General features: G+C 41.1%; 1 protein-coding gene across 1 annotated transcript in view; it reads left to right on the forward strand.

Moving 5' to 3' along the window:
• The first annotated feature begins 9,421 nt into the window (after positions 1–9,421).
• The window catches only part of cdk13 (cyclin-dependent kinase 13), a 34,529-nt gene continuing 21,427 nt past the window's right edge, over positions 9,422–22,523 (forward strand). The window contains exons 1-2 of the mRNA XM_002940799.5: positions 9,422–12,212; positions 15,317–15,895. Coding sequence (XP_002940845.2) covers positions 11,245–12,212; positions 15,317–15,895 — 1,547 coding nt within the window. The 5' untranslated portion in view covers positions 9,422–11,244. The remainder of the gene's footprint in view (positions 12,213–15,316; positions 15,896–22,523) is intronic.

Consider the following 22,523-nt stretch of genomic DNA (forward strand, 5'->3'; position numbering starts at 1 on the left):
AGCCTTAGGAATGTGTGATCTGAGCTATAACAGCCAGAGCTGCAAGCAGGAAGTTATTAAGACCAAGCTAAAATGGCAGAGAAAGCTTCGAAGGCTGTTTACTCAGGTATGGTAATGCTTTCTGCAGAATAAATATAGCATTCTACGTGGCTCTAATGTGGCGAATCTATTGGCAGTAAAATGCCAAAATGACTTTACTTCTCTATTAACCCCTCCAATAAGAATATTAGTTATATCTATATACACAGAATCACACAACTGCAGATCTGCTTGTCTGAATGGTCAGTTTAGTGCAGGTGAGGACAAACAACAAATTTTCAGAATTTTTTTTTTTTTTTTTTTAAAATCACTTTCTTGACACATTACATAACATCTCTCTGCTCCTTGACAATAGATATGTGCATGCACAATGTATTTTCTACAACAGAAATTCAAATTTGTGGCCATTAAAATTAAACTTCAAGGCACCCAGAAGTGACATCACTATGGTACACTCTCAAGAGCTGAACTGAAAGAATATGAAACGTTGCAGTTGCATAACTATATATATATATATATATATATATATATATATATATATATATAGGGAGCTCTTAGTGGAATGCAACTATATAGAGTATATATTAATTGAAATAGGACATTGCAATTCAGTATGCTGGCTGAGGGGAAAAAGTGAAAAATAATACAATTGTAGAAATCCAGAAAATAGGAAAAAAGCTTCAGCAGGTTTACCGCAAAACATTTATTGTGGGTAGTGGTAACTAGCATTTTTTTCACAAGGTATATTATATAATGACCCATCACTTATGTTTAACTATTGTACTATCCCTTTAAGGAGTTTCCTGAAATGCTGTGTGCTTGGTGGGTCATAGGTCAATTTGGTTTTAAATGAGAACACATGGTTATGGTCTTTGTACACTTATAAAGGGTATTGACCCGAAACATGTTGTGTAACCACTACCCACAATTAATGTTTTTCAGTAAAAAGGTGTTACCACTACCCACAATAAATGTTTTGCAGTAAAAAAGTGTTACCTCTACCCACAATAAACCTTTTGCAGTAAACCTGCTGAAGCTTTTTTCCTATTTTTTGGATTCCTACAATTGTATTTCGTTGCAGCACAGGGCAACAACTAGGAGCTAAAGCTTTTTTTCGCAAGTATTTTATACAAAGTTCACCAATAATTTTTTATTTTTGAAAAATAATACATTGGTGCTCAATAGTGTTGGGGCATGGACTAGATAGGACCTATTTAGAATGTGTCTGCTTTTCTAATTTATAGATCCAGCAAAACACACTCAAATAATAGCATTCCCTCCCCCATGCTTAAAGGAGAAGGAAAGCCTAAGTCACTTGTTAGGCACCCCCAAGTGACTTAAATCGCTTACCTTGTACACCGGGCTGGTGCCCCTGTTAAGAGAGAACAGCACCAGCCCGGGGTAGCTGTAGCGCTTTCTTCTTCCTTGTTGGCACGCTTGTGCATGCGCTGTAGAGTGAAAAGCCGAACTTTAACAACAAAGTCAGCTTTTCACTCTACTGCGCATGCGCTGGCTCAGGGATTTCGCCGGCAGAAGAAACGCAGAAGAAGGAAGCGCTCGCTACAGGTACCTGGGCTGGTGCTGTTCTCTCCTAACACGGGCACCAGCCTGGGGTACAAGATAAGCAATTAAAGTCACTTGGGGGTGCCTAACATTTTGGCACCCCCAAGTGACTTAGCCTTTCCTTCTCCTTTAAATGAAAATACATATTATAGTTAACATAGTAATGTGGGATAAAAAAAAAAAAACAAAACAACACACAACCATCGCGTTCAGACCTTTATGTATATATACAATCTGCCTAACTGCTAGCTCAGGGGTCCTCAACCTTTTTTTTTACCCATGAGCAACATTTAAATATAAAAACAACTGGGGAGCAACACAAGTATGAAAAAAGTTTAGGAGGAGACCACTAAGAGCCTTAATTGTTTTTTTGGTAGCCCAGTTTAAACTGGCATATTACAGAAGTCTCTGTTTGGCAGTACACATTGTCTTTATGCTTCCAAAACTTGTCTTTTTTTAAGAAATTAAAAAATAGGCACCTGCTCTGAGGCAACTGGGGGCAACATCAAAGAGGGTGGTGAGCAACATGTTGCTTATGAGCCACTGGTTGGGGATCACCGTGCTAGCTGATCCAGAGAAAGGCAAAAAAAACAAACCTCTTCTGAAGCCTCTCCAATTATCCTCAGTGGGAAAAATTCCTTGGAACAAGGACTAGTCCTTGGATCAACTTATACTAAAAGCTATTTTCAATAACCCTGTATTTTCTCACTTTATAAAAAGCAAGCGTATCAGTTCATTCTATATTAAAGGAGACATATCCTATAAAAATTATGGTACAAGTCAAAACAGATTCCGCACTCACAGGACTTAGTGAAAAAATAAAAGTTACATTTATTTATGAAGAAACATCAATCTAATAAATTATGAATGTACCAGTGAATTATACTCCTCTAGATATAGAAGGATTGTGCTTTAAAAAGTTGTGTTTCTGACTGATATATTGAGAGATTCCACAAAAACCCCACTAGTCCCGCCCCTTCCTGCTGGCTGAATTCTCTGGATGAGCTGGGGGGGCCGGCGGCACTCAGTACACTGCACTGTAGGATAGGAACCAATCAGCAGCTAAGCTGACCTGATAGGGAACTGAAGCCTGTCTTTGCTTGTGTGAGTGCAGGACTGTGATTGGCCCTCCCCCTCCTACTGTGCTTCTGGCAGGGACCGTTAGGACACGCCCACTGTTTATTTCACACTGAACGGAGAAGTGATACGATCTATAGGGAGCTCCAATAAAGGGGCCATTTTTACAGAGAGGATTAATTTTTAGCACAAAGGGAAACCAGCACCGTATATTATTCATAATTGCCTACAAAATTTAAGGCAGTGATACTGATTGGTATTAGACATATAGTATGTATGTATATCTTTATTTATAAAGCGCTACTTATTTATGCAGTGCTGTACAGTAGAATACATTAATACAACAGGGGGTTATTAAGACAATAGATAAATACAAAGTATAACAATAAATACAAATAAATAAAAGATATAGTTGCAATAAGTTAAGAGTCTAATCTCCCCGAGTTGCCATGACCCGCCATCCCGCCAGCGAACATGTAAGTCGCCGGCGGGATGGCACACGCGGCGGGGCGATTTGCGCGAAATCGCGCCGCCGCGTCTGCCATCCCGCCGGCAACTTACATGTTCGCCGGTGGGATGGCAGGGGTAGGCAACTCGGGGAGATTAGTCGCCCGCGAACAGGGAGTTTTGTCGCGGGCGACTAATCTCCCCCGTGTGCCAGAGCCCTAAGAATGCAATGATAACAGAAAACCTATACACCCCTCATTTTACTCATGAATGTAACCCATTCCTTTGCCAATAAGAAAAGGGGAAAGGAAAAAAGGGGACGTTTGAAAACAAGGTATATATGCAATATTTAAGAGGCAAATTTCACAATACCAATAAACATCAAAGTTTAAACCCATCAGATGTTTTGTTTTTAAATAAAAAGTTCACTTTACTACCACCCTTACAACCTAGCATGATTCTCTTAAACCTGTAGCATTTAATCCAGATTTCCATCAAAGAATTGCACAAAGTGCACAAATATACAAAGTAATCATTGAAGGAATAGGGGTATATACAATATGTTTTCTTTTTGCATGAAACATGCAAACTATGGTGTGTCCTACTACATGCTGGAAATGAAGTTTTACATTTTGTTTTAATAGCTGCTTTATGAACCCCAGGGACACAAGTTCAAGAATATGCCCCTTAGTGCTCACTCAGAGAGAACTTGTGTCATTAGTGTTGCTGCTCTCTGCCAGATAAAAAAATCCATGCCATCCCCACTCAATGCACCACACATTGTACAAAGTGCAAATTAAAGTGCAAAATGCTCAATCATGGACTTTTTTGCACACTGCATGGTGCATTGTAAGTATGCCCTATTGGCTTCTGCACTCTAGAAAAAGAACAATCCTCCCCTTAATTATGGCAACACATTTTTACAGACTTTTACGCACTGCAGCCTTTCCTTAAGCAGAATTTAAGGGCAAGAACCCAGGGAGCGAGTTACTTGTCCGTGATAGATCTCGATGGAATGGAATATTGCTCTGATTTTCCATCTAGCTCCTTGATCTCCTTATACTCCTTCTAACAGGGACATACAGTTGTCAGACACTACTTCTGGTAAAGTAGACCCTGTGGACTAAGAAAAGACCCTGTGGATATAGTCTTTACAGTAAGAGATTGTTTAAAAGTTATAGAGTGATAATATTGTTCTAAGTATAGAAAACATACTTATAGATAAGAAGCTGCTCCCTTGCTAGACAGAAAAGTTTGTTCTTAAGACCAAGAAGAAAGACTCCAGGGCTGAACCACATTTTTTTCTGGTGAAAGGGGGGTCTGTGGTGGAATTGGCAGAAACAGATTTCTTTCTGGAGGAACCTATCCAGGTTGGAAGATCACATTTCAGCAAACAGAAGAAGCTTTCAAAACCTTCTGCTGGTCTGTGTCTCTACTGTGGTGGCTTTGCCAACTTCTGTCCACAAATGCAGGAAAATGTCAGCACCTCTACGATGTAAGGGGGGGGACAAATCTGGGCAGTAGAGAATCTTCTGATCTAGGTCTGCCTATAGAATAAAGCAAACATACTTCAAAGCAAGATTTGCCTGTCCCCTCTTGTCTATTGACCTACCTTGCTGTTACCAATCTTCTGACTTCTTAGGGCAACACATTTATTTGGGTGGTAATAGATTGGTCCAGCAAAATGGCACATAAACTCCCATCAGTATATCAATTTTTTATCCAATGTATCTTCCATTTTCATAGCTTTCCCCTTAAGACTGTAACTAACACATTGAACCCAACAGATTCCCCCACACTCCCCTCACCTGGGTAAACTCCTTTAAATACCTTGGAGTGGTGGTCCACAGGAAAACAGAGGCCTTTCTTCCAAACAAACTGGACCAAATTCTCAAAACCAATCCCCCCCCCCCCCCCCACAATAGATAGATGGCTAAACCTAATCAAAACTCTGTTACCACTGTTCCAAATTACATATACTGCAAGGGGATGTCCCCAGAAATACGAGAAAATCTGGAGAAGCTGGATAGATGCTACCACTTGAACTGTCCCCCCCCCCCCACTCCATGCCTCAGGGACCATCCTTACTAGTAGATCCACAAACCTAGACTATACCAAATGTAAATACTGTTGTATAAGCTATCTTGTATAAATAAAAATCAAGACAATAAGATGTAAAACCATATGATGCTTTATTAGATTTACATGTATGTATGTTTTTCTATGTTTAAAAATGCAAAATAAAAACCTTTTTTAATAAAAAAAAGACTGTAACTAACAGATTATCTTAATAATATTTCCAAGTTTTGGCAATCTCTTTGCAAATTGCAAGGGGTTAGCCTTCAATGCACTTCTGCCCACCTTCTGCAACCCAACAGAGCTACTAGAAGGGTTATTCAAACCTTGGAGCTATTTTTGAGATGTCATTTTTGTTTGTCTGGATAACTAGTCTAACTATTCATACAGGAAAGAGGGGATTGATCAACGCACATTCCCTTATCCCATGTTTAATTTGTAATTTAATCTGTGCAAGTACATCCATTTAAAAAAAAAAAAAAAAAAGAAAATTTTAGTAATGAGATTATGCTAATAAAATTGCCAAACCACAATTTCATGTCAGGTTAAACTCCATATGGTGGTCCTTACTATGGTGGCTTCTTTACATTTATTGCAAACAGTCTCTCTGGACCAAAGCGTTGATGTTGCAGACTGATTCTTCCTCACATCTTCTATGAGTAGAGATTTCCGAGACAGAAATGAGGGGATTGACAAATATGCATTCCCTTACCCCAGGTGTTTTTAGGATTTAATCTGTGCAAAGGCATATATTTTCAAAAATAGGTTTTTCGTTACAGGTTTATGATAATAAAATGTATGTATGGTTGGGTTCTCTGGTAATATTTTTCATAGACTAACACTGCCAAGAGTGGTTGCATTTCTTTAGAAAAGTGTCTCCTGACAGAGTCGGACTGGGCCAGTGGAACACCGGGTAAAAACCTGGTGGGCCCTGCTAATCCAGACCCAATTCCTGCCTGCCCTCCTCCCCTGATTGCTGCAAAAGTAGGTATAAAGTGTATGTGGGGAGAAAGGGCTGGTGGTGGGGAAGTGGGCGGCTCACTGCAGCATTTATATAGGAGAAAAATCCCATTTTAAAAGGTACAAGAGGTATCACAAGGTAGTTTTCAATGTTATTACATTGTTTTACACACAGACATTGTACAAAAAAACATGGCGAAGGAATAGATTTTGGTAAAAGTAGTACTGGACATGGTTATACCTTATTTAATCCATTGGCGGCAACAACAACTGTAAAGGAAAGTAACAATTAACAACAATAAAAAAGAAATACAATTTTTTTGAATGTGTGAGTCTCTCTCTCTTTATTGTTTAAATGGTTAGTAAATGAGTAGTTAAAAGTCCCACCAAATCTGTAGTCCAGGATTCAAGGAAATTCCACCTGCACACCCGTGCCTCCTCGGAATGTTAACCCAGTGTACAGCCTAGAGGGTCGGCACCCTCACCAGAACATGAAAAAAGTTGACTGGCACAATGAAATTGCACTTTTCTCACTGCGTTTCATATATATGGGAATTATGAGTTGTGCTTGTAAGCCAGAATATAAGTAGATTGTTACTACTTTAGTTTTACTGCCTTTTAGCCATAAAAACCATAGGATATTTTTTTGGATTTAATTTTGGTATGTCGATACCTGTTATAAATGTATTTAAAAATATCAGCTGTCAATCATATATTGCCTCTTTCACTTTCCAATAAGCACTTCCTAGATGTCACTGCACTCTTCACATTCCCCTTTCCTCCTCGCGGTCTATAATTGTGTAGCCTGTGGATGGGCATTAGGTCCCCCATTCTGGCTCATACAAAAGATTTTGGAACAGTCTCTTTGTTGTGCATCCTGCAGGTTTGCCATATGGGTTTGATGGTAACGCAAACTTAATATTATATCCCTCGTGCTTCATTTTCCCTTACTAAACAGAGGGCTCAGTGGATCCTGTCACACTTTAGATGTTCTACAGGTAAGTTTTAATCCAATAAAGTGAAAATTGTGTTCACATAGTTACATAGGGTAGAAAAATGACCAGAGTCCATCAAGTTCAACCCTTCCAAGTAAACCCACACAACCTATAGTTACCAAGCTATACCAACACATACATAACTATATATACAAACATTAATACTAACTGTAGATATTAGTATCATTAGTATTAGTGTCCGTTCTGTGCCTCTCTGTACGCCTTACTGCACTGGAAAAGTATAACTGGACGGGCTGTTTGTTGCATTTCCCTTTAAATAAATTTATCAGTGGACTGACGTGGCCCAGTAACCTACTCTCCCTTGGCATAACTTTCTTCTTGGGTATACCCGATATAATCCAATTAACCCAGATATCAATAGTCTTAGCCAGTATGTTATACAATATGACTTTACAGGGTTCCAAATGATATTACGGTATTTATGGACTTATGGACGTATGGTCAATGTTCTCCCTTCACCACCTTAGCCCGGTACTCACTCTGGGAAGGACTGGAGAGATTGGGAGCCTCCAAGTAACCGTACGAATTTGGGCTCTTGTAGTCCAGCATTAGAGGATCCTGCTAAAAAGTAATGTATGTATGTATATTTTAATTTATAAAGCGCTACTTATGTACGCAGCACTGTACAGTTCAAGTAATGCTCACTCTTCAGTCCCGGGAGGTTATGCTGATAGGTGCTGCTGGGATCAGTAGTCCCTGTCTTTATTACCAAGCCACTACTCCCCACAGTGGTCCAGATGTGCACTACTGAGCTCGATTTGGTTCTTTCTTTTGATTGCAGGTTTCCAACTCCTCTTTTCTTTCACTTTTGGTGTACTTTGCTCCGGTATGTAAGTTCTCTTGTATATAAGTGCATAGAATTTCCTTCCTATTTGCTGTTCCTTTGACTAACTTGTTACACTATATAGCTACATAATTAGTAATTGTTTTTTTCACTAAACTGTTAGCTGCGCTATGTTTACAGGAATCTTTGGATAATTTGTTTTCTATACTGGTGTCTAATGTGATCGTTTTTTTTATAATCATTTCAACTTTTTTTATTTTTACTTTTATGTTTTTGATTTTTTCACTTATGATAATGTCACAATTTCACACCCCCCCTTTTTTCCCCCCATGGTAGGTTTATTAGGTCTGGTTTTGTATATGTGTACACTTTGAAAAAGGCCTTTGTATAGGCTGAAACATCAGCCTCCAAATAAAGCATTTACCTTTACCTATCCTGTCTAAGTCCTGTGTTGTGCAGACCTTCATATATTTTATATAATATATATACCCTCACCAGCAATGGGCTACCCACATGGGGAGGGAGCTCCTCACATGAGCAGCCATTTTGTGACAAATGCATGCCCATAACGAGGGAGTGCCACAACTCAATCAATATGTGCAGATGTGAAGTTGTGGGACTGTGGCATCCACCGCTCCTACTTCAGGTCCGTGTGCATAATGAGCAGGGTGGGGCAATTTGTTCATTATGTGAATGCGCGCCAAACAACATGGCCACCTGCTCCAAGAGCTCCCTCCCAGTGTGGCTAGCCCAGAGCTAGCAGGTTTTTTTTTTTTTTTTTATATTGAGAGGGAAACAATTTGGGGGTGTGATAGTTGCCCTTTAATGAATATATTTTAAGTTGCATACTCATGTAGATACACTAAAATTGGTGAGGGATAGTATTCATTAAACTGTAGATTGTAGACTAAATTATTTAGTACATTTTTATTATTATTTATTAACATTTATTTATAAAGTGCCAACATATTCCATAACAATGTACAATAAGTGGTTTCATACACTGGACATACAGAGTAACATATAAAGCAACCAATAACCGATACAAGAGGTTATCTCCAAAGCAGAAACTAGTGTTTTAACCTTTTTTCCTATGTTACAATAGTTGCTGGAGAGGTTGGGTGCCAAGCAAAGAGTTAATTTTCCTTTACCTCAGCTCCTAGAGCAGGGATCCCCCCAACCTTTTATATCCATGAGCCACATTCAAATGGAAAAATTGTTGGGGAGCAACACAAGCATGGAAAAAAATTCCTGGGGGTGCAAATAAGAGCTATAATTGGCTATTTGTTACCCCTTATGTAGACCTTGCAGCCTATAGAAGGATCTGTTTAGCATTACACTGGGCTTTATGCAATCAACACTTGCCTCCAAGCCAGGAATTCAAAATCAAACACCTGCTTTGAGGCCACTGGGAGGAACATCCAGGGGGTTGGGGAGCAGCATGTTGCTCACGAACCACAGGTTGGGGATCACTGTCCTAGAGGCTGAGCTGTTTAATTCATTCTGCATGTAACAGAGGGGCGAGCAGGATAGGGCAAAGTTGTTGGGAAGTATGCAAAGAGTGAATTTAACTTTACTTCAACTCCAAGAGACTAAAAACCATCTGCTGTTGAATTCTTTGTGCGTGTAAGGAAGAGGAGAACGAGAGAGAGAGAGAGGGCAAAGTTGTTATGATGAATGCATAGAGAATTTACCTTAACCACAACTAACACTGAAGCTGTCCGCTGTTTAATTCTTTCTGCATGTAAGGGAGGAGAGGGACAAGAAAGCCGTTTGAAGCAGAGTCCAAGCATAAAAAGGTGTAGTTACAAGACGGATTGCTGCAATAAATGTAACTCACGCACAGCAATCAGCCATGAAACGCAAGGGGTGAAATCTGCAGACACAGGAAGCTCTGGAAGGGAACGGGAAAAGAACAGGTCACGTGTGAGGGTCACATGTTTAGTGACGCTGCCTGCAAGTAAGAGAAAAAGTAACCTTCGGAGCCTCCCACTTCATGACGTCGGCTGTACATAGACAGCTGCAGAAGCTACAGTCGGGTTCAGGATCTGCACAATGATTTACTAAGAGACACAGACCTTTCAGGGGAAAATGGACAACGTGACCCATACGTGGCTTTAAAAGTACATTCATATTTTGATTAGTAGTTTTTTTTGGTGTCAGTATCGCTTTAAACTCAAAGTAATCCCTCCCTGTTTAGAAAGCCGGCAAGAAGAGTGCGTACGGGAAGCTGGGTTGTTGTAGTTTTTGTTCCAGCCCAGTGTAAAGCGCTGCTCAGGAGTATAAGCATTGCACCTGTCATACAACCCGTAATATCGGGCCAAAGGAAATCTCTTCTTTGCTGACTGGAAAATCAAAGATGCCTCCTCGCATGCTGCGTTTAAACTTTTCCCTTGCCAACGTGAAAAGAATTGATCGTATCTGACCAGCAACCTGTTCTCTACCATGTGCTGAAGTGGGAGGTGTGTGTTGCAGGGGCAGGAGATCCATATTTCCCCGTAACATTTTGTGTTGGGAACATGGAGCCGATGGCACTTCCGTGTTCAGCCTATTTTGGGCCTGTGTGACAGCGCTGCGACTGGACCATTGCCTACAAAGCCAACCGTAAATGCTGCACTTGTCTGGGGACGCACAGCCTCCATGCCATGAATGGGGTTTCCTTTTCCTTTCAGCTCCATTAGGACTTTCCAATCATTTCTAGTGGCTGTTAGAAGTAGATCATTTTCTTTCTGCTTCTCGTTTTGCTTGCCATGGGCTGACTTTTGAAAAGTATTGCCTTCTGAACTACTGATTTTCCATAAAACCTAGTTTGAAGATTCTACTTTCCTGGAGCTCATCTTGGATGTAAACAATATTTTATAGGGACACTATACTAAAAACGTTTGGCTTATTTAGTTGGTTATCTTGCTCTGGTTTAATTATCAGTTCGTTTTTTGATTCATTATTTAGCTTGGCCACATTGGAATGCAATTTACACAGATGAACTTGTGACTTTTTCAGGAGTGCCAGAATAAAAAAAAGGAACAAACAAAACTGCGTGTCACGGTACCACATGAAGCAAAGTTAAGGAATATATTTCTAATATAACTGAGGCGACGTTTAGCTTTCGCATTAGAGTTCCACGCACGTGTATAGTGTTCAGAACCTTCGCTCCGATCGCTGCTTGGAGTGTATGCAAGAAAGAGGATAAAGTGGATTCAGTATCTGGCAGCCATAGTAAATGGCAGAAGGGAGAAGCAGCTAGGGACAGAGGGCGAGGGAAGAGACGGGAGACTTTCCCCGATGCCGGGCAGCTCAGAGCTTAACCAGCCTGCGGCCCTCTCCTCTACTTCCTCCGCGGCTTCCTCGGTGTCAGGCCAGCACCCAGGGCCCGCAGACGATTCGAGGAAGAGGAGAAGCCACCACCAGAGGAAGAAGCGCCGGGCCCGACAGCAGGCCATGCTAGATTGCTCGGTGGAGCCGGTCGGGCCCACGGATGGGGACGATAGTCAGGCTGCCACAAGGGGAAGGAGGCACCACAGAATGCACCGGGAGAGAAAGAAACGGAGGAAAGACCGCGGAGGGTCGGGGAGAAGGAGTGGGCTGAGGAAAGACCGAGCCCGGGCTCCCACAGTTGAATACGACGATGTAAGCTCGCTGTCTGACGGTGACCTTTCGGAAGGCGAGCAAGTTCCAACTCCACCATTTGCGCCTTCGGTTTTGGGTTTAGGCCTTAATGCATCACCGGCCTCCGATAGATGTCCATCGCCTGTGGGGTTACCTCCTCCTCCTCCTCAGGTTAGTCTTCTACGCCAGCGGGGGGACTCAGGGAGAAGCGGCAGAAGGAAAACTTCTCGCAGGCCTGAGTCTAAGCACCGCCGCAGAGAAGACATGCAGGATCGGCGTAGAGGGGGCGAAATAGGGGACCTGCTTCTCCCAACACCACTAATGCTGGCTTCCACATGGAGGCCGCAGTGTGAGCTAGGGAAAAAGCCAGAGTTCAGGCCTGTGCCCTTGTTTAGGCCAAAAAGAGAGGAGGCGTTGGCCTACAACAAGCAGCCACCAAAGGCATACAGGGATAAGGGTTTTAGGTCTTCAGTGCTACAGGGGAACCACCGCAAGAAATCTCTCAGCCCAGTTCGCTCCCCTAGTCCAGGATACAGCGGCCACCGCCAGAACCGGCGCTCCCCCAGCTTTGGAGTCCGAGATAAAAATGAGACTTCTCCACCAGCTCGTAGAAGATCCCGCAGCCCATACAGTCCAGGAGGCAGGTGAGTGGACCAAAAAGTGTTTGTTTGGGTTTCTTTTCCTTTACTCAATCAGTGGAGCCCTCCAGCAGGTGCTAAACGTCTAGGATCCCACCTGATGAAGACATGAAGGTACCATCAACAGATTAGGCTCAGAACTTCTGATTATTAAGTACATGGTAAATAAGTAAAGGGTGTCTCAGGAACTATAGTATAACATTTAGGGCTGTGACAGACGGGGAGATTAGTTGGCGGGCGACAAATCTCCCTTGTCGCGGGTGACTAATCTCCCTGAAATGCCATCCCACTGGCGAGAATGTAAATCACCGGTGGGATGGCATATGCGGCACAGCGATTTGCTGAAGTCGCAGAAGTTTCCTCTCCGCCTGAACTCACACTGAGCTACTAGTAGCAGCTACTTTTTTCATGGCTACTAAACTCCAGAAAATACCTTGCCGTAGAGCAGGGATCCCCAACCAGTGGCTCAGGGGCAACATGTTGCTCCCCAACCCCTTGGATGTTGCTCTCAGTGCCCCCAAACCAGGGAGTTATGTTTGAATTCCTGACTTGGGGGCAAGTTTTGGTTGAATAAAAACAAGATTTCCTACCAAATAAAGCCTCCTGTAAGCTGATAGGGTGCATAGAGGCTGCCTAATAGCCAATCACAGCCCTTATTTGGCTCCTCCATGAACTATTATGGTGCTTGTGTTGCTCCCCAAGTCTTTTTACATTTGACTGTGGCTCCTGAGTAAGAAAGGTTGGGGACCCCTGCCGTAGAGAATACTGAGAATTACCTCTGCTAAAACACGTAGAGACAGTTATCAGAAAATGATCAGCATTGTCTTTTTTAGTAGCTGTGACAAGTAGCTGCTACTACTAGCTCCATGTGTCTTCACCCTTTAAAGGCCTCAGTACTCTTGACAAGGTCCTATGCATTTTGTAAGACTTTACCACGGTTGCCAGATTTATTTTTTCGAGCCAGCCAAAACCAGTTCTAAAACTAGCCCAAAACTCAAAAAATAGCCCAAAACTCAAAAAATAATCCAATACGCACAATAAAAAACATTTCTAAAAAATAAAAGTATATATGGTAAAATATGCCTTTTTAGATCGTATAATCCCTAACCATGCTCTGTACCCCTTCTCCAGTTACTGGGATGACTGGAATGTTTCTCTGCCCTCTGTGCCCAGTCTATGCAGGTTATAGCAGTTTTGCGGTTCATCAAGGAGGAATAGAAAAGGGTGCTTCTGTCTATAATTGCATGCTTGGTATTGTAGGTTTATACCCGCCAAGGCTCCAAAACCTAGCCCAAATTTGTACCTTGGCGGGTTTGTACTTTGGGAACCCACCTGGGCTTTAAATTAGTAGCCCAATTTGGTGGAAAACCCACCAACCTGGCAGAGAGACAAAAGAGACGAACATGTTTTAGGGTTACTAGATCACTTTACAGTTTGTAAATTCTTACATAGTATGAGGGCTCCATGACATGTGTATGTATGTGTGTATGTGTATCTGTGTCTGTCTGTCTATCATCTGTCCTGATATGGCAGGCACTTACATGTGTGATGTGGAAATCTGGCTTGGGTGCAGTTCAGAGAATTCAGGCGTAGCTAAGAAATAGGATGCATGTTCTCAGGACTTAGTCTCCAAATTAATTTTGAATAACATTTAGGCCACCACTGAGGCCTTTGTGAATATACATTCATAGACTGTCCTTGGAAAATTTGCAAGACAGTCAAAGTGACATCAGCAATATGTCACTAAATGTGATAAAATAAACCCAATGTAAACAAAACACACAATTTGTAAATAAAACACAAAAAAGACAACTTAAATGTAGGATTTTTCTCTGCTAATACTGTCAGGTGTACACTGATGCATGTATGCACAGGTAAACTCAATTTCAAAAATATGTTGCAAGTATCACATGCGCCTGAGCTTCTCTCTGTGTGTGCTGACTTCATACAGACTAACACCAAGCCTGACACACAGAGCGAATATCGGCTAAAAAATGCATATTCATACAATACGTTTTCTCACCAATATATGCTCTGTATTTCTGCACACATGCCATGCATGTGTATTGCGCCTTAAATTGTAGATAATATTAAGGGGGGGCATTTTTGGGTTGGGGCTTTAGACACGAATAGGTTGCAATTCCTGCAAAAGTCGCAACTTTTTTGAGATTTATTTTTAATTTTTTTCACAACGATTCGTCCGAAAACTTTTCACCTAAAACCTGTCGAAGCCATGTAGAAGTCAATGGCAGATGTTTCCTTCCCTGAAAATTTTTTTTTTTTTGCTTTGAACCTTTTGAGTTTTTTGTATTTTTGGCTCTGTTTTTTGTGTGACTAGTTGAAAAAGTAGCACTTTTTACGACTTTTCTGCGACTTTTTCCCACGTGTGCTTTTTTCATTTTGGATTTTTTATAAATGTCTGAAATTCGTGGAAATTAGTTTATACGTGATTTAAAAAAAAAAAAAAAATCAAGATAAAATCAAATTTTTGTAAATCTGCCCCTAAATGTAAGGTTATGCAATTGATACACCATTAATAGGAATAAGGCACATTCTTGATTGTGAAGGTCTTGGTGGTACTCGGGAATAAAAGGCTGAGCCCAAAAGAATTGTCTGGTTTCAAAATACCTTTAGCATTCGCTCCAGGTAATCAGTCACTATACTTAGGATGCAAAGATTAAAGACCTTGCAGAGCCCAGGTAGCTGCAGTCAGCTCACACTGTCAGTCTCTCATCCCTTTTCTGTCAGTACAAGCTGGGCTTCACCACATGTATAATTATGTATAATGTCACCTACCCCATTATACATAATTACTCAACATGAATGTGGCAGAGCTGCAGTCACAACTGAATCTATGCACACGTATGCCATTTCTTTTTGGTAACTAGAATTTAGTGCTTATTTTAGAAGTATGGGTGTGTATAAGGACATTGTTTCTGAGAGGATTCACCATAGTTTGAAACACAGACTCTTAAGTGTAGGGAAACAATGTCACTTTGCAAAAGTATGCTTCTTTGTTTGCACCCAGACACACTGTTATTTTATAAGTAAGTACATTTTTTTTAAAAAAAATACATTTTACATATTTATTTCTTTAACCTCTCCAACAGGCGAACAGCTAGGTCGCGGAGCAGAAGTCCTTATAAGCCACGTCATTCTAGATCCCGAAGCAGGCACAGGGGGTCCAAATCCAGAAGCAGACAGTCGAGTATCTCTCCCAGCAAATTGACTCTAAAAAGCAGCCTTGCAGCAGAACTGAACAAAAATAAAAAAGCTAGAGAAGCAGAAGCTGCCAGAGCCCAAGCAAAAGCTGGAAAAATATCTACCCCTGTTAAGGGACAATTAGAAGCTGTCAGCAACTCACAGCAATCAAACACTGCTAAAGAACAAAAGAAAGTAAAAACAGACAGGGTTCAATCTCCATCTCAGAAAAGTGAAAAAGCCAAAGTTAAAGTACAAAGTCAAGAATCCTGCAGAGAAAATAACCTTCCAGCTGAAAAAACTGCCAAGTCTAGTAGTAAAGTAAGCAAAATAGATTTGGTTAAACAGGAGACATGCACTTCAAAAGAAAAGGCCAAAACACACAATTCAGATGCAGCTACCACGGAGAAGATTAAATGTTTGGCACTCCTGACTTCTGCACTTCCATCACTACCTCTGCCTCCTGTCCTCTCCAGCCATGGTGAGAGGTAAGTATATTAATTTATTTTTGCAAGGCACAAAGCTGCTTTATTTTTAAATGTGAATGTTTTCACTAGTTTACCTTCAGTCTTTCTATGTCTTCAGTTTATAAGTTCTAATAAAGCTGTTCATTCTTAGCCCTGTATATTCTAACTCTTTTGGGCAATGTCAAATTTTGGTAGAGTACTGGATGTGGATGACCAAATGATTCTGATTGGTCTTTGAGTTGCTTTTTGTTCTTTTTGATTATTCTCCCTGTGGGCCAGAAAAACACCAAAAAATGAAAGTGTATAAAAGTAACTAAAATATAATGTGCTGCTTCCCTGCACTGGTAAAAGTTGTGTGTTTTACTTCAGAAAGTCTACTATAATTTATATAAATAAGCTGCTATGTAGCCATGGAGGCAGCCATTCAAAGTACTTTGAAGACTGACAAAGATGAAGCTGTGAATGAGGCACTGAACTATTTGTTACCCTTTTTATAAAAGACTTGAAGAGAATGCGTGTCCCTAAATATCTTAATAGCTTCCAAAATGATTTATTCACTTAACCAGCTCTTACACTGATATGTTATGAAATTAAATTTATCACAAGATATGCTCATAGCGGTTGTTGCTGCAAAGGTTTCTCTACAGCAGAACCGTTCAAATTGGCAGCTCCCTCATTCCTTCTCCCTTTTAGTATTTTGCATAGAACCCTTTGCAGCAATAGGGGCTAATTTTTGAATATCTGGCCTTGGAGGCAAGTTTTGGAAGCAGAGAGACAGTTTTACTCCAAGCAGACCCTCCTGCAGGCCAGCAGTCCAAATAGACAATCACTGCTACTATTTGGCATCCTCAAAGACCCTTTTTCATGCTTGTGTTGCTCACCAACACTTGTTGCATAGGAATGTGGCTCACGAGTGAAAACAAGTTGGGGATCCCTGTCCTAAGGGATGGGCTTAGATGTTGTTCACTGATTAAATTTTTTTGTGGAGGTTTACATGTCCTTTAAGATAACTTTTAGTATGTAATTGAGTGCCCCATTTGTGGCATAAATTAATAATAATTATACAGTATATATATATATATATATATATATATATATATATATATATATATATATATATATATATATATATATATATATTTTTTTTTTTTTTTTTTTTTTTGTTTTTTTAGTAATTACCTTTATACAGTCATAACATGTTAGTCTTACTACTTTCTTAATGTTGGGCTTGTCTCTAAGCTGTGGGCTTGTGCACGTGCCCACAATTTTTAAGGCTAGCGCATGCATAACGCATTGCAGAACAGTGCGAAAACGCATAATTTTTTACTTATTATGACCTGCGTACACCAGTTTAAGTGTACACAGGTTTTAAAAAGTGTGCACAATAGAATTTTTTTGCTCACACAGCTAAGAGAACATTAGGTGGGGAGAGTACTTATCCACACATACATACCGTGCCATAACAGGATCCTGTGGCCCTAATATCAGAATTCCTACTGAAACTGCAGTGATAAAAATGATCTACAGGCTTTGCACACTTGAGAATAGACTGGTAGATATTGAGAATATGACAGATATTTAAAGTTTTCAAAGAGCCTGTTCTCTGGTAAAATTTTTGTGTGTGGAGTTTGCAGTGATTCAAGGCATTTACGCTTCCAAACTCTTTTTGCTTTGTGAGCAATCCTCAGCCTTTCTGCAGGACAGTTGCCTGAGCCACCAGTGCAGTCATGGGTCCAAGCAATAGGGGGTGATTCCGGGCATTTCGTTGGCTGCCTGCAAAATTGCCAGAATAGCGTTGTGTGCCACTTAATTGGTTGTTTTTAACCCAGTTGTTCAAAAGCAGTGAAACTGACCATTCGCTTTGCTATGTGTATTTAATGCTGTGTATTATTTCCATGTCATGGCTTCTGTACAGAATATCAATGAAATCCACATACAGTGGCTTGCAAAAGTATTCGGCCCCCTTGAACTTTTCCACATTTTGTCACATTACAGCCACAAACATGAATCAATTTTATTGGAATTCCACGTGAAAGACCAATACAAAGTGGTGTACACGTGAGAAGTGGAACGAAAATCATACATGATTCCAAACATTTTTTACAAATAAATAACTGCAAAGTGGGGTGTGCGTAATTATTCAGCCCCCTTTGGTCTGAGTGCAGTCAGTTGCCCATAGACATTGCCTGATGAGTGCTAATGACTAAATAGAGTGCACCTGTGTGTAATCTAATGTCAGTACAAATACAGCTGCTCTGTGACGGCCTCAGAGGTTGTCTAAGAGAATATTGGGAGCAACAACACCATGAAGTCCAAAGAACACACCAGACAGGTCAGGGATAAAGTTATTGAGAAATTTAAAGCAGGCTTAGGCTACAAAAAGATTTCCAAAGCCTTGAACATCCCACGGAGCCCTGTTCAAGCGATCATTCAGAAATGGAAGGAGTATGGCACAACTGTAAACCTACCAAGACAAGGCCGTCCACCTAAACTCACAGGCCGAACAAGGAGAGCGCTGATCAGAAATGCAGCCAAGAGGCCCATGGTGACTCTGGACGAGCTGCAGAGATCTACAGCTCAGGTGGGGGAATCTGTCCATAGGACAACTATTTGTCGTGCACTGCACAAAGTTGGCCTTTATGGAAGAGTGGCAAGAAGAAAGCCATTGTTAACAGAAAGCCATAAGAAGTCCTGTTTGCAGTTTGCCACAAGCCATGTGGGGGACACAGCAAACATGTGGAAGAAGGTGCTCTGGTCAGATGAGACCAAAATGGAACTTTTTGGCCAAAATGCAAAACGCTATGTGTGGCGGAAAACACTGCACATCACTCTGAACACACCATCCCCACTGTCAAATATGGTGGTGGCAGCATCATGCTCTGGGGGTGCTTCTCTTCAGCAGGGACAGGGAAGCTGGTCAGAGTTGATGGGAAGATGAATGGAGCCAAATACAGGGCAATCTTGGAAGAAAACCTCTTGGAGTCTGCAAAAGACTTGAGACTGGGGCGGAGGTTCACCTTCCAGCAGGACAACGACCCTAAACATAAAGCCAGGGCAACAATGGAATGGTTAAAACAAAACATATCCATGTGTTAGAATGGCCCAGTCAAAGTCCAGATCTAAATCCAATCGAGAATCTGTGGCAAGGTCTGAAAACTGCTGTTCACAAACGCTGTCCATCTAGTCTGACTGAGCTGAAGCTGTTTTGCAAAGAAGAATGGGCAAGGATTTCAGTCTCTAGATGTGCAAAGCTGGTAGCTGTAATTGCAGCAATAGGTGGTTCTACAAAGTATTGACTCAGGGGGCTGAATAATTACGCACATCCCACTTTGCAGTTATTTATTTGTAAAAAAAATGTTTGGAATCATGTATGATTTTCGTTCTACTTCTCACGTGTACACCACTTTGTATTGGTCTTTCACGTGGAATTCCAATAAAATTGATTCATGTTTGTGGCTGTAATGTGACAAAATGTGGAAAAGTTCAAGGGGGCCGAATACTTGTGCAAGCCACTGTACCTCAGATACAAAAATGGCTGTGTGCAAACAGAGCAGATTTCAGTGCAAATATGCATATTCACTGGTTTCTGGACAGATATCTGTTTTATCTGCACACAGGCCAACACAATGCCTGTTCGGGTAAACACAGAAGCAGGCTGAACAGAGCAGGTTTCTCAGCTGGCATTTGCACACAGGCCAAAAAAACAGCGGGCCCGATTCACTTTGTGTGGGTGAGCATTTGGGGAACAGTGATCACAACATGGTCTCCTTTGAGATAATGCTGCAGAGACAGCGCTATAAGGGAGTAACTAAAACACTCAATTTTAGACGTGCAGACTTTGCCAGTATAAGGGCATCTCTGCAATGTGTCAACTGGGAAAGGCTTTTCATGGGGTTAGACACAGAAGGAAAATGGAACATCTTTAAAACATTGCTTTGTAGGTATACGCAACAGTATATCCCCCTAGTAAGCAAGGAGAGGCATCGCAAAGCAAAACCTTTATGGCTGAATAAAAGTGTTATTGTCGAGGTTGGTAAGAAAAAACGTGCTTTTAGGGCATTCAAGTTAGCTGGGACAGCAGAAACTTTCATCAGGTACAAGGAAGCAAATAAAGCATGCAAAAAAGCTATCAGGCAAGCTAAAATAGAGATGGAAAGGGATATTGCTGCTAGGAGTAAAAAGAATCCAAAATTATTTTTTAATTATGTGAATAGTAAAAAAATGAAGCAAGAAGGGGTGGGAACTTTATTATCACGGGGGGGTACGTTGGTTGATGAAAACGGGGAAAAAGCTGAAATTTTGAACTCTTATTTTTCATCTGTCTATACATCTGAGGAGCCAGATAATGAAGGCTTCCCTTGTAATATGCCCAGTTCTAGTAATTTAGCTACTGACGCATGGGTCACTCGGGAGGAAATTCAAAAGAGACTTGAACATGTAAAGGTAAACAAAGGTCCAGGGCCGGATGGGATTCATCCCAGGGTATTAAATGAGCTGAGCGCTGTGATTGCCAAACCTCTTCACTTAATTTTTCAGGATTCATTGAGGTCTGGCATGGTGCCAAGAGACTGGCGGATTGCTAATGTGGTGCCGTTATTTAAAAAGGGATCCCGTTCTCAGCCTGAAAACTATAGGCCTGTTAGTCTGACATCAGTAGTAGGAAAACTTTTGGAAGGGGTAATAAGGGATAGGGTACTTGAATACATTGCAGTTCACAATACTATTAGTTTGTGCCAGCATGGTTTTATGCGTAACAGATCTTGCCAGACTAATTTAGTTGCCTTTTATGAGGAGGTGAGTAGGAACCTCGATGCTGGAATGGCAGTTGATGTCATCTACTTGGACTTTGCTAAAGCGTTTGATACAGTACCTCACAGAAGGTTAATGATCAAATTAAGGAATATTGGCCTAGAACATAATATTTGTAATTGGATAGAGAACTGGCTGAAGGATAGAGTACAAAGAGTGGTTGTAAATGGAACATTTTCTAATTGGACCAGTGTGGTTAGTGGAGTACCGCAGGGGTCAGTCCTTGGGCCTTTGCTGTTTAACTTGTTTATTAATGACCTGGAGGTGGGCATAGACAGTATTGTTTCTATTTTTGCTGATGACACTAAATTGTGCAAAACTATAAGTTCCATGCAGGATGCTGCCGCTTTGCAGAGCGATTTGACAAAATTAGATAACTGGGCAGCAAACTGGAAAATGAGGTTCAATGTTGATAAGTGCAAAGTTATGCACTTTGGTAGAAATAATATAAACGCAAACTATCTACTGAATGGTAGTGTGTTGGGGGTTTCCTTAATGGAGAAGGATCTAGGGGTTTTTGTTGATAACAAGTTGTCTAATTCCAGGCAGTGTCATTCTGTGGCTACTAAAGCAAATAAAGTGCTGTCTTGTATAAAAAAGGGCATTGACTCAAGGGATGAGAACATAATTTTGCCCCTTTATAGGTCCCTGGTAAGGCCTCACCTTGAGTATGCAGTGCAGTTTTGGGCTCCAGTCCTTAAGAAGGATATTAATGAGCTGGAGAGAGTGCAGAGACGTGCAACTAAACTGGTTAAGGGGATGGAAGATTTAAACTATGAGGTTAGACTGTCGAGGTTGGGGTTGTTTTCTCTGGAAAAGAGGCGCTTGCGAGGGGACATGATTACTCTGTACAAGTACATTAGAGGGGATTATAGGCAGTTGGGGGATGTTCTTTTTTCCCATAAAAACAATCAACGCACCAGAGGTCACCCCTTTAGATTAGAGGAACGGAGCTTCCATTTGAAGCAGCGTAGGTGGTTTTTCACGGTGAGGGCAGTGAGGTTATGGAATGCCCTTCCTAGTGATGTGGTAATGGCAGATTCTGTTAATGCCTTTAAGAGGGGCCTGGATGAGTTCTTGATCAATCAGAATATCCAAGGCTATTGTGATACTAATATCTACAGTTAGTACTAGTGGTTGTATTTATAGTTTATGTATGTGAGTATAGATTGGTAGGTGTGGGTTAGGTGTGCTGGGTTTACTTGGATGGGTTGAACTTGATGGACACAGGTCTTTTTTCAACCCTATGTAACTATGTAACTATGTAACTATGTAACTTAAGTCCGAAATAAGGAGTGCTATTTATAGCATGCGTTAAAAATTTCATCACTTCTTATTTTTCGCTCAATTCACTAAAAGGACACTTGTCATAATTTAGAAGCGATGTTCTTGGCGTTATTTATCTTGCGACGACATATTTTCAAGCAATATATTACGCAGCGCACAACATATTACACAGCACGTTGCTTGAAAATATGTTGTCGCAAGATAAATTTCACATTTTCTATATGTTTTCTTGAACAGGCAGCCATCTTTGAAAAGGTATTCTCCCTTCCCTTCCTTTCCCTCCTTGCTTCATACTGCACATGTCGTCCGTCCCCCCCCCCCTCGGCCCACCAGCCAGTCAGAAGCGGATCTGACTGGCTCAGAGAATAGGAAGGCTGTAGGCTAGGCAGCCTACAGGAGGGGGAGAGAGATTTCAGTGATGTCACTGTAGTCTTCACACTGCTGTAGGCTGCCAGCACCATATCTCAGAGAAGCAAGCAGGGATCTGGGAATTTAGATATGCAGTAAGTACTTAAAAAGAATGCCTTTAGACTTACTTTTAATTTATATTAAC

The sequence above is a fragment of the Xenopus tropicalis genome, chromosome 6, assembly GCF_000004195.4.
Source record: "Xenopus tropicalis strain Nigerian chromosome 6, UCB_Xtro_10.0, whole genome shotgun sequence".
Classification (NCBI taxonomy): domain Eukaryota; kingdom Metazoa; phylum Chordata; class Amphibia; order Anura; family Pipidae; genus Xenopus; species Xenopus tropicalis.